The 12,178-nt window shown below is 35.1% G+C and overlaps 1 protein-coding gene across 1 annotated transcript; it reads right to left on the bottom strand.

The window, feature by feature from the left end:
* Positions 1-1,060: 1,060 nt before the first annotated feature.
* LOC136221745 (phenylacetaldehyde synthase) lies at positions 1,061-10,027 on the bottom strand. Its single transcript, XM_066009182.1, has 13 exons — positions 9,881-10,027; positions 9,647-9,767; positions 9,497-9,569; positions 9,183-9,413; positions 7,804-7,967; positions 7,584-7,724; positions 3,372-3,431; positions 2,990-3,154; positions 2,268-2,324; positions 1,990-2,054; positions 1,793-1,916; positions 1,365-1,502; positions 1,061-1,292 (listed from the first exon to the last, which is right to left on the bottom strand). The coding sequence occupies exons 1-13, from the start codon at positions 9,907-9,909 to the stop codon at positions 1,167-1,169; spliced, it is 1,494 nt and encodes a 497-aa protein (XP_065865254.1). The 5' UTR covers positions 9,910-10,027; the 3' UTR covers positions 1,061-1,166.
* Positions 10,028-12,178: the final 2,151 nt, after the last annotated feature.

Raw genomic sequence — 12,178 nt, 5'->3', positions numbered from 1 at the left:
CGGAAAACCTCATTCAACTCGATCATATGCTTTTGACATATCCGATTTCAACGAAACATAGCCTATTTTAATTCTTTTTGGAAGGCTTTGGTACCTCAATGCCAACCCAAAGAACTTGAAACAGCTGCCATGATTTGTTGGATTCTATGGAATGACAGGAACAATGTAGTGTGGAATAAAAAACGCTCTCCTGCTGGCATCTTGTTTACCAATGCTGCACCATTGTACTCAAAGTGGAATCAAGCTCGGCATGTTCAGAAGGGCAACAGTTCGCCGTCTCATCCCCTTCGCACCAAATGTCACGACCAACGGCAAGATAACTTGAAACTGAATTTTGACACAGCACTCTTCTCGGCAGAAAACAGGTTGGGCTTTAGCTTCGCTGTCCGTGACTCTAGAGGCGCCCTTATTGCTGCAAAAAAATCCGCTCTTAGGTGAAGCCCTCAGCTGTCGTGAAGCCTTAAGCTGGTTAAAGATAAAAGCTTTACTTAAATGTTCTTTTGGAGTCGGACTCTCAAATCCTTATTAGCACCTTACATAAGTATATCAGTCTTAGATTCCCCTGTTTGGTCTCGTTGTAGAAGATTGTAAATCCTCAGTTAAGGATATTAGCAATTGTTCTTTTGCTTTTGTTTGTCGACCTCGGATAGCTCATCTCTTAGCAGGAGCTTCTGTTTCTGAGTCTGAATGTGGAGAGTGGGGGGTGATGTACCTTTCTATTGAAGCCTAATACAGTTCCTTGATTGTCAAAAAATAATATATATATTTCAGTTAAATATTTATGTCTAAAATATAAATCATAGACTCTAATGATATAGATTCTCCTTGCTCCATAGATTCAGAATCAACATAACATGTTTCCTCTTGCGCTTTTGCAGAGTTGGCGATTGAGTTTGCTGCTAATTTTTCGTACTATGGATTCTTTTTTGAAATTCTCTCTTTAGACTCTTTTCTTGTTTCGATTATGATCTTTAGAGAGAGTTGTGATTTGCAATTCTTACAGTTTACCTTATGTTATAAGGTAAAAGAATTGATTTCTTTCACTTGCTTTTCTTTCTAAACATGAAATTTAATAAAGATGCAATTTTATTCCTTCCGAATTCAAGGTTCGAAATTTCAATGAGAAATTTCTATAAAGCATTTCAAGTTCAATATGAAGTAGTAATCTATGATATATTCATAAGCAAAGCAGAGGCCTGAACTTGAAAAAGCTTCCATGCTTGAGTTACATGTCTTTCTTCACTCAATGGTGCTCCAACTGCAAATCGTAATATGAACTTGCCAGATAGCACCTGATTTCAAAACAAGTATTTCAAAACTACATCTTTTTTAAATGAAAGGAAATCAGCGTTTCAATGACTTACAGTATGAGAAATAAAAGCTTCCCCGTTTGAGTTCACTGCATCCAGTAGTTCACGGTTCAGTTTGTTGCCATCATCTCCATTGTTTTTTCCCGGTAAAAGCCGAAAACAAACCAATGAAAATATCCGAGGCGCAACAACCTGACCACATTAATTATGGTAATGTCAATTTGACTTGCACAACCTTCTTATCACCTAGATTTCGATTGTTCAATTCAAACTATGTTATACTGACACTTCTAGTTAGTGGTGTTTCCGCATTTCGTATCCGTATCCGTATCCGTGCCCGTTTTTGTTTGAAGGCTATTTTATGAAGGTTATATTATAGAAATAACGTTTTCCGTGTCCGTGCAACATAGTTCAAACCGCTTCTAATGCTAGCAAATGCAAGAAATAATCATCAACATATTACTAGTGAGGAGTGTAGTTACCTCAAACCTATCATCTTGAGCAACGAGTCCTTCGAAATGCTTAGCCAAGTTAATATGATTTCTGATGTAACATTGCAGATTTTCGACACCATATAATCGTAGTACCATCCACAGTTTCAGTGACCTGGGAAGCAGATTAGTTTAGTAGGTAACATGTTGCATAACCTCTAGTTAGCATTTTTCGTATTGGATGTTACCTAAATCGACGTCCAAGTGGAATTTGCCAATCTTTGTAGTCCAAAACCATGTTTGCTTCGGAGGCCTGCAATGAGATATGGTATCAAATACATTGTTAGAATTTAGCAGTTGAGCAATCTAACTTGAGCAAATTGCTATGAATAAGCAAAATGGCAAAAGACTAAATGTCAAAAGCAGAAAGATATCCTTTCTGATAAAGAGTGTATTTTGTAATACTGCATTACAGCAACTTAGTTTCGTAAATAGTTTTATGAAAGAAATGTGGAAGGAAGCTCACCTTGTTTTTCAGAAACTCTGGATTTGTAGAAAGAGACTGAATCAAAGCATTTCTATCCTGTAAGTCATACATGAGAAAAACAAGTATTTATGCCTTTTGCATAGTAACAAATGAGTTTATGGACATGAAACATATAAGAACAAAACTGAAGTTCAACAACCCAACTCACCAGACCTTGGCTATAAAACCATAAAATGCGTGAAAAATAAACTGAAGTTTGGGTTACAAATTATGTTATGATCTGAAAAGTTGTAGTACTAATCCGCAATGGACAGAATAGCCAGACAATTTGAAAATGCTATTGTTTATCTAGAATAACATGTAACTTAAATGGAAATCTGCTAACAAAAATGGCATGGAATTGTAAGCAATCTTTTCATGCCAAATGTCTAGATGAGAAGATACGTTTTTAGTCATCATTCATCACAGAATCAATTGCAGTCTTTGAAAATGTCGATTCACTTTGTGAAAAAGGGAGTTGTTCAAACTTTGGTGATCCGGAATATGAATGTGATATCCAATCACCAATGATTGAAGAGCTGCCATCGACCGTTTGGTCCAAGAGGCTTTGATACCATATCATGGAACTGATTCAACCAATAGCTCAAGCTGATAGTTAAGGCCCAATCATATATCTTATATTAATATCTGACAAATGCAACCGGGAAAGGAATGTTACAAACAGGGAGTACAACAAACACCCAGTTGAGATCAAAGCATACCTTGACCCAAAGTGTTGAGCAATCAAAATTTGTGAGGAGCCATTTGTGTGCATTCATGTTAAAAGAATCAGCTTCTTCAACACCATCAATGTAACAGCGGTATTCAGGACATATACATGCACTTCCAGCATAAGCCGCATCCACATGAAACCAAATGTCATTTCTCTGCCAAGAAACCATCTACTATCATTATATCTAGATTAATTGCTGGAAGAATCCATTTATAGCAGCCTATTTTAGGTATCCACATGCTTGTTGAATTATTTATTTATGTGAGAATCCATTTTTTCCCTTTCAGTCAAAATTGCAGTCAGATCCATATAACAAAATGATAAATCAAAACCAGCTCAAAGTACTTCCAACTAATTTTCTGATATGTCACCTTAGCAATCTTCCCTAATGCAAGTAACGGATCAACTGCTGCCGAAGACGTAGTTCCAACCTGCAAGTATGTTAGAGGTTCTTCAGTAAAGTTAGAACATTATACATTTTTACAATATGTAAGCAGCAAGATGATTTACATTATATGACCACTGGCAAAAAAAGAATGTAAAAGCTCATGATATTGATATCCTATCAGAGAAGGTACTTAAGAGCCCATTGTCTATCTTCTGAAACTATGGTAAACACATATTCTAGCCTTGTTTGCTTCAGAGAGAACATAATCACATACTGGGATATTGATGTCACAACTAGTTTTCTCAGTTGTCCCTGGTCAAACTCATCATAAACCCTACCCTCTATAAACGATAACATCGGACTCTAGAAGAGCAGTTCTAAATTAATCATTGTAAAACTATTCTGCCGTGTACGTACTAGTGTTGGGAAGACTGAAGAGTTTCCTATTACGATTGGAGTGCATCAAGGTTCCGCACTAAGCCCATTTCTTTTTGCCATCGTTATGGATGAACTAACAAGTTTGTTGGAAAATGAATGAGATGATTTTATAACAACACAATTTGTTGTGGAAAGTATATTTACTATTGATCTGATACTCAGTTTAAATACAGAAGAAACACAGTTACAGAATAACTGTGCAATAACTACTTCCTACAAATCAATGATTTAATAACCACCGAGATAGCAGTTACTAAAGCATAAATTCAACACTCCTCCTTGCTTTGGTTACTGCGAACTCTAACTTTCTTTTTTTAAGGAACTCTAAAGAAACATTTTTGTCCTATTTGTTTTTTTTAATAATGAGATCTGCAAGTGTGCACCGTGGACATGAGTCTTTGGACAAAAATGACTCAAGTAATTTCTCCTCATGCTCATCAATCTCATCATAATCATCAAACTGAGTTTGAGTTTCAGAGAAACTATTAAAATCGTGAAAGTCCCCTTCTTCATCTTCTTTTTGATCGTTGGCATTTTCTTCTTCAGCTAAAACAAAGGCAGTAGTACAAGTAGGATTTTTCTCCTCAGCCTCCTCTTGAATTTCCTTCTGCTGAATCAACGTCTCTTTCAAATTTTTTGAACTCAAACCTGATGAGATCATCTTTTCACAGACTTCTGAATTAATTTGTGTTTCAGTAAACACTTTTTGCTCCTCCTTCAATGGATTCAATGCAAAGATCTTGTCTTTCATCTTCACTTTGAAGACATCTTTATCCTCTGAATCTTTTATAATGCAGTGATTTGTTTCAAATAAAACTTTGAAACCCTTCTCAAGAAGTTGGCCAACACTTAACAAATTCTGATTTATGTTAGGCACAAATAATACATCTTTGATTATTTTTGTACCTGAAGTGCTCTTAATAGCCACTGCACCTTTTCCCTTCACTGGAATGTACTCTCCATTTCCAATTTTAACTTTGGAAACTGCTGATGTATCTAGCTCTTTGAACAAAGCACGATCATAAGTCATATGGTTTGTACATCCGCTATCTACAAGCCAATTATCACTTGAATTTCCAGGAGCAAAACATGAAGCCACAAAAAGATACTCATCTTCATCTTCTTCGTGATCAGCAACTTGAGCAACATTTTTCTCATGGGTTTCTGAATTTTGTTGAGTGTTGCTTTTGCAAATCTTTTGATGATGTCCCATCTTTTGGCACTTCTCACATTGTTGATCTGGTCGTCTCCAACATTTAAAAGGTGGATGACCTTTCTTCCCACAATGATGACAAGGAGGAAAGTCAGATTTATTCTTCTTGTACTTCATCCTTTTTTCTCCCTGGCTAGATTGACCCTTTGCAAATAATGCACCTTCAACAAAATTCTCAGACCTCAAAAGTCTCCTCTGCTCTTGTGCCAGCAAAGCGTTCAACAACTCTGCCACACTAATTTTTGACAGATCCTTAGTGTTTTCCAGAGAAGAAATGGTTGCTTCAAACCTTTCAGGAACAGTGACAAGAAGCTTTTGAACTAATCTAGAATCAGGAAATTCAGTGCCGAGTAATCTTACGTTGTTAGCAATGCTAAGCAATTTGTCTAAATACTCTTTGATAGTTTCTGAATCCTTCATCTTTTGAAATTCAAATTCTCTGATCAAGTTAAGAGCCTTCATTCCTTTGATCTTCTCATCTCCTTCAAATTCCTTCTTCAAGAAATTTCAGACTTCAAAAGCTGATTTCATTCTCATGATTCTGATAAAGATATCAGATGAGACTGCAGCAAATAACGTAGCTCTGGCCTTCGACTTTCTTGATTTCTTCTCCTTGTGATTTTTTATCTGCGCCATAGTTGGATTCTCGGACAATGGAGGAACTTCGTAGTCCTCTTCAACAGCTTCCCAGAGATCATGAGCCTCCAGATGTGCTTCTATCCTTGCTGCCCAAATATGATAGCCTTCACCATTGAAAACAGGTGGTGCTAATGCAATAAATGGAGTTTGTGACAAATCCATAAAGAAGAAGTGAAAAAGAAATAATAACAAATTCACAAGTCCCTCAAGAAGAGAGCTCTGATACCATGTCATGGAACCGTTTGAACTAAAAGCTCGAACTGATAGTTAAGGCCCAATCATATATCTTATATTAATCTCTAACACACCCCCACACACAAATGCCCCTTTGGCTTGCAGCGTGCACAACACAGGCCCATCCCGCCATGTGTTTTAATTCCACAAATTAATGAGGTTGCCAAGACTCGAACCCTCGACCGTTTGGTCCTAAAGGCTCTGATACCATTTGTTGGAAAATGAATGAGATGATTTTATAACAACACAATTTGTTGTGGAAAGTATATTTACTATTGATCTGATACTCAGTTTAAATACAGAAGAAACACAGTTACAGAATAACTGTGCAATAACTACTTCCTACAAATCAGTGATTTAATAACCACTGCAACTGACTAAAAACATGATAAAAAAATACAGGATAAGATAGCAGTTACTAAAGCATAAATTCAACAAAGTTCACTTCAAGATGGTATACCATGGTGCATGCTGTTTGCAGATGATATTGTGTTGGTTGATGAGACGAAAGAAGGAGTGGAGAGGAAGTTGGAACTATGGAGACAAACTCTAGAATCTAGAGGCTTTAAGTTGAGCCGAAGTAAGACAGAATATTTGGAGTGTAAGTTTAGCGGCTATAGGAGTAGGGAGGCAGGGACAATCACCCTAGATGGGAGAGTTGTTCAGGCCTCGGATTGCTTCCGGTATTTAGGATCTATTATCCAAACGGATGGAGAAGTAGATGGAGATATTGCTCATAGGATTAAAGCTGGTTGGTCGAAGTGGAAGGGTGCTACGGGTTTCCTTTGTGACCCCGGCATGCCTAATAAATTGAAGGGGAAATTCTACCGGACGGCAATTAGACCAGCATTGTTATATGGTACGGAGTATTGGGCAGTGAAACACTGCCACATCCATAAGATGTCGGTGGCGGAGATGCGTATGTTGAGATGGATGTGTGGTCATACGAGAAAGGATCGGGTGAGTAATGAAATAATTAGGACAAAAGTAGGGGCACATCTATTGAGAATAAAATGAGAGAAAACCGACTAAGGTGGTTTGGCCATGTGAGACGTAGAGCGCTTGATGCGCCAGTTAGGAGAACTGAAGAGTGGCAAAGGGATGTAGTGGCGAGGGGTAGGGGAAGACCTAAGCAAACTTGGAGGAGGGTGATCGAGAGTGATATGAGTTTACTGGGAATTGAGGAAAATATGGTAGTGGATAGGACAGAGTGGAGGGAGCGAATTTGTGTCGCTGACACGACTTGATTTCACGGTTTTATATGATGGTTCATGTTAGCCGACCCCGAATCATTTCGGGACTAAGGCTTTGTTGTTGTTGTTGTAAAACTATTCAGCCGTCTACTTATACTTTAGTGGTGGCCTTCATGTTTTATAAGTACTAAATCAAAGAGCAGGAAAAAAAGAGCTTTTAGTTTATTTGATGAAGTAACAAGATAACAAAGTGTAGGTTTTGTTTAAAGGTTAGCCTCTAGAGCTCCCAATCATCAACAACGCCATTGTGCTAGCAAATATACAAAACCAAGTAAACATTTTCAGATAACTTGACTCTACTGACGTGTTGAAGAAGACCAAAAAGTAAACTGTATCCAGAATTCGAACTGAAGCAAGCATGAAAAGAAAATAATATCAAAAGGATTGAAATTTCTCTTTTTCTTTGGGGATCACTTACACTGGCACATAGGAAGACGGGAATCAATCCATTGGAAATGTCGTATGAAATTGTTTCACTAAGTAAATCTGGGACAAGGGCATAATTGGTGGAAGAGTCAGTTTTCAGCAGCCTACAATTTTCTGCATGAATCCCTGCTATCTGCATTAATCCAAGAAGAAGATCATATAAAAATGAAATACTAACTAGCAAATGGCAAGCATAAATTGTAGAAATGCACCTGACAAGCCTTATGAAAAGCAGAATGTGTTTGATCAGAGGCATAAACCACAAGTTTCCCAAGGGCATCCTTGCCAACTCTACGTAAGACCTTGTCACGAGCAGCTAGTAGTGCAACTAGAATAGCTTCACTTGCAGTACCCTGTATCACCCCACCTCCTCCTCCTGAATGAAACATAAATTTTTAGTACCCAACACCTTTCAAAGACTTCCACAAATTTATACTGCAGAAAAAGAAGTCATCATAATCTTCAGATATTGTTATATTTCTTCATGCCTTTACTTCATTTCACTCATGATGAATATAAAAACGTGTATATGAATCCCTCCAATTAGGGCTGTTCATGGTTCACCCAAAGAGAATTTGGGTTATAATCTAGTCCAATCTAACTTTAAAGTATAAGTTAGTTGTTGAAAACCAATCCAATCCATGAATATTCAACAAAGATGGGTTGGATTGGATTGAGTTATTTTTACATTAAATTACACCATGGCTTCTCAATTTATGCCTTATTTTGTTATGGTCACTTACCTTCAAAACCAGACATAAAAATCTCTTACTTTTAAACTGCCTCAAAATGACCCATAGCGAGTTCAAAATGGAAAGTCCAAGAATTAAAGTTGCTTAGAACTACATTTACTGTGGAAGTCCACCATTTTCGATTTTCCATATAACTATTTTCGGACATCTCTCTCCTACACAAACAATACTTAAACATCCTCAAAACCAAAAACTTCAAGAATTAAAGTTGTTTAGAATACTATTTTCATTAGCTCTGCAATGAAATTAACTACTACTGGAATGACCACAGGTTAAGAGACTTTTATATTAGTAAAAAGGGGGTCATGGGTATAATTTACTTGTTATTTTTATTATTCCAATTAGCAGTAAAATGATAACAAGAAATATGAGTTTTATTTTCAATTAATATGCATGTATAAATAATTTACTAGAGATTTATGATCCATATGGATGGATAGGATAGTCAAAGATATCTGGTTTCAATTATAAAATTATATACTTTAAATTCTTTAGTTTTCTTTTGCCAAGTCAGTTTAGCAAAAAGATGTTAATAATTAAAAAACATGTCTGTCCCCACATGATTCCCTTCTTTTTTTTCATTTATTCTTTTTTACTTTAGTCAATATTCCTGCAAATAGATTCTCTCATAGAATCTTATACTGATATATTTCTATTTCTCAATCGATAAAAGCTTAAAATAATTATGGGTTGGGTTGGATTTCTTTGGATTGTACAGGGTGATTTGATTGGATTAGTTGTTTTTTGTACCTCCACTTGCATATTGATACAGCAAAGACTGATAAAAGCGCAAAACATTCAGGAGTATATAACATAATCATGTGGAGAGAATCTCTTACCTGTGGAGAGAAATTCTTCAGGTAGTTTGAGAATTTTGGCAAGCCAATCTAGCACAATCATTTCAAGTTCTGTGGCAGCAGGTGAAGTTATCCAGCTGAAACCCACAATATTAAAACCAGCACTAAGCATTTCCCCCAAAAATCCAGCAACACTACTATTAGATGGATAATAGGCAAAATAATTAGGGCTTTGCCAATGGGTAACTCCTGGTAAAATCTTAGCTTGAACATCTACAAACACACACAAAAGAAAAAAAAAGTGTTAACGAAAAGAACACAAGAAATTCAGCCAAACACAATCTAATTAACTTAACCATCAAGAACATTTTGCAGTGAGTCAGGTTGATTTGGTGCTGAATCTGGCAGCAATTTACTTAGATACCCAGGCTGCATAATCAGAGTACAAATTAAAATCACAAATTGGGGGAAAAGTTGTTTTAAAACACAGAAGAAAAGTGAGTTACCTCAACTTGGCTTAAAACAGGGAAAGTTTCTAAACTTTTGTAGTAGTCAGCAATAAAATCAACCATCTTATGTGCACAATCTCTGAGTTGCTCTGCGTCCATGGGTCGCAACTCACCTTTCCTGCACAGCATCAGACAAAACAAAAGAGAAAAAAAGGGGTAAGATAACACATAGCGCTCAATTAAAACTGAAACTAGTATCCATTTCAATTAATGGTTCATGCTGAAGCTCACATTTTGGTGGTTTCAGCTTCAGCGGGCATGATAGCATATGAGTAATGAGAGGCTCAGAGGCAGGTGATTCTATAAATTAGTGTCGATTGGATACGAGATAGAGTGATCAGTGGAACGACTAGAATCTCATAGATTCCACAAATTAAATTAGCCTACGTATACTTTTTTTGTTTCTTTTTTCTTGAAGTGGCCTATGACATATACTTGTCATTGTCAATAATTAAAATCCGGGCAAACTACACACATGGCTCTTGAAGTTTGTGTTTATTTTATTATGAACCTAAATTTTAAAATCGGATATTATGTTCTATGATAGTTCCTTTTTTAATCACTTTACTCATGGATAGATTTGTTCATAGATCGGGTTGGATAGGATCTAGCGGATTCTTTTATCTAAAAATATTCAGGCCAATCATAGTTCACTCCACAATTAATTTAAAAAGATTTGGGTTCAAAAATCAAATATCAAACTGAGTCCATATAAATCCGTCTAAATATATATGTAATTTTTAATAATAAAAAATAATATTTATACTTAAAAATATGTATTAATATACAGTAAAACCTCTATATAGGAATACTCTATATAAGAATAACCTCTATTTTGTTATAAAAAAACTCAGTCCCAACTTGGACCAGTTATAAATAGGAATAACCTCCCAAACGTTATTTGTTATACACTTTTCAAGTCTCACCTTTAGAAACAATGTCTCTATATAGTAATAATTATATTTATATGTGTATATATATTAAAAATTCAAACTAAATTATAAAATATTAAAAAAAAATATTGAAATTATCTATGAGTTGGAAACACAAACTATAACCTGAAATTATAAATATTTAGTATTCTCATTGATGTTTACATTTTTCCCATAAAATTCTTCCAATTATTTATATATTGAAAACCTAAACTCTAAATTGAAATTCTAAATATTTAATTTGTTCCATTAATATCTATTGTTATACATTATACATAAACCATGCATGCCTATAATAAAAATTTAAAATTTTATGTGTTGAGAAATTTTATTATACCAAACTCTATTTAGTAATAACCTCTCAATTGTTATACAAATAGTCTGGTCCCAAGTGTATTCTTATATAAAGGTTTTACTGTATAAAGATATAAATTTATTAATTAATAGTAATAAGTGAGTCAGATTGGACCACTCGTGTTATTTTTATAAATCTCACCACGTCCAAAAAAATAGGCGGGCTTTAATGAGTCTGTGTCTAAGGATAGATTTTCGTGTCCAAACCCGACCCAAGGGACGCGGGATAGGCGGATCGGGTGGGTAACTGAGCCCGTGAACATGTCTACTTATGAAACTATTACTTTCGATTTTATAAATCACTACTTTCACAACTTTCTCTCTCAAAACAACCTCCCTCTCTTTAACCAAATAATACTTAAATAACTTGAAAACCAAAATGTAACTTTATTAGCTCGACAATGAAGGATTACCTGCTATTTAAGTGGTCGCTTTTATCAACATTAAAACGAATCATTATGTAATAAACTGAAATTTAGACGTCATTGGTGTAACTTATCTTAATTCCCCTCATCTTCTCCCGCTTTATAGTTTCTTAAAAAAAGTTTAGACACCATTGAAACTTTAACTAGTATTTGTTTCAATTAATGGTTCAAGCTAAAGCAGGAGCGGAGCCAGTCCAGCATTTGGAATGCTTCGCTCCCAGTCACCGGTTTTATCCTTGGGTACGTTCCTAGTCACCGGTTCTATCCTTGAGTATTAGGGGGCATTTGTTTTGAGAGTTTCAGGAAAAGGTAAGGGAAAGAGAAACATTCATTCCGTTTGTTAGTGTTTGTTTTATCAATTCAATCATTTCCTTTACCAATTTTCAGTTTTAGGTTTACCACTAACTCCTCTAATCTCATTCCCCCAACCTCATAAGGTTTTCCATTCCCTTTCCCCCTATCTTACTAACTTGAAAATTTACCATCCTTGCAAAAGGTTACTTTAATCTCTATTTTACTTTTTAATTTTTATTTTAGTTGATATATTTATTTACTTTTACTTCTTTTATCATTGGGTTAATTTCACTTTTGATCTTTTTATTTATATATTTTTTATTTTTTTCCTTAAAAAATATTTTTAACTAAATTTTACTTTTTTATTTTTATTTTGATCATTATACTTATTTATATTTTTTATCCACAGATTAATTTTACTTTTGATCCTTATACTTATTTATTTTTACTTTTTTGCCCTAAAAAATAATTTTGAGCAAATTTTTTTCGTTTTCATATTATTCAGTTTTAGTACTTATTTTTAA

Source organism: Euphorbia lathyris, chromosome 3 (genome assembly GCF_963576675.1).
Source record: "Euphorbia lathyris chromosome 3, ddEupLath1.1, whole genome shotgun sequence".
NCBI classification, from domain to species: Eukaryota; Viridiplantae; Streptophyta; class Magnoliopsida; order Malpighiales; family Euphorbiaceae; genus Euphorbia; species Euphorbia lathyris.
This window is presented reverse-complemented; position numbering and strand designations above follow the sequence as displayed.

Bases quoted from the DNA above. Each gene is read 5' to 3' on its own strand.
- LOC136221745 (XM_066009182.1), bottom strand. From the start codon at position 9,909: ATGCCCGCTGAAGCTGAAACCACCAAAAT. The intron at 7,725-7,803 runs GTGCATTTCTAC...GGATTAATGCAG, and splicing joins CTTTTCATAAGGCTTGTCAG to ATAGCAGGGATTCATGCAGA. The intron at 1,293-1,364 runs GTAAGTCATTGA...TTTTGAAATCAG, and splicing joins AAGCTTTTATTTCTCATACT to GTGCTATCTGGCAAGTTCAT.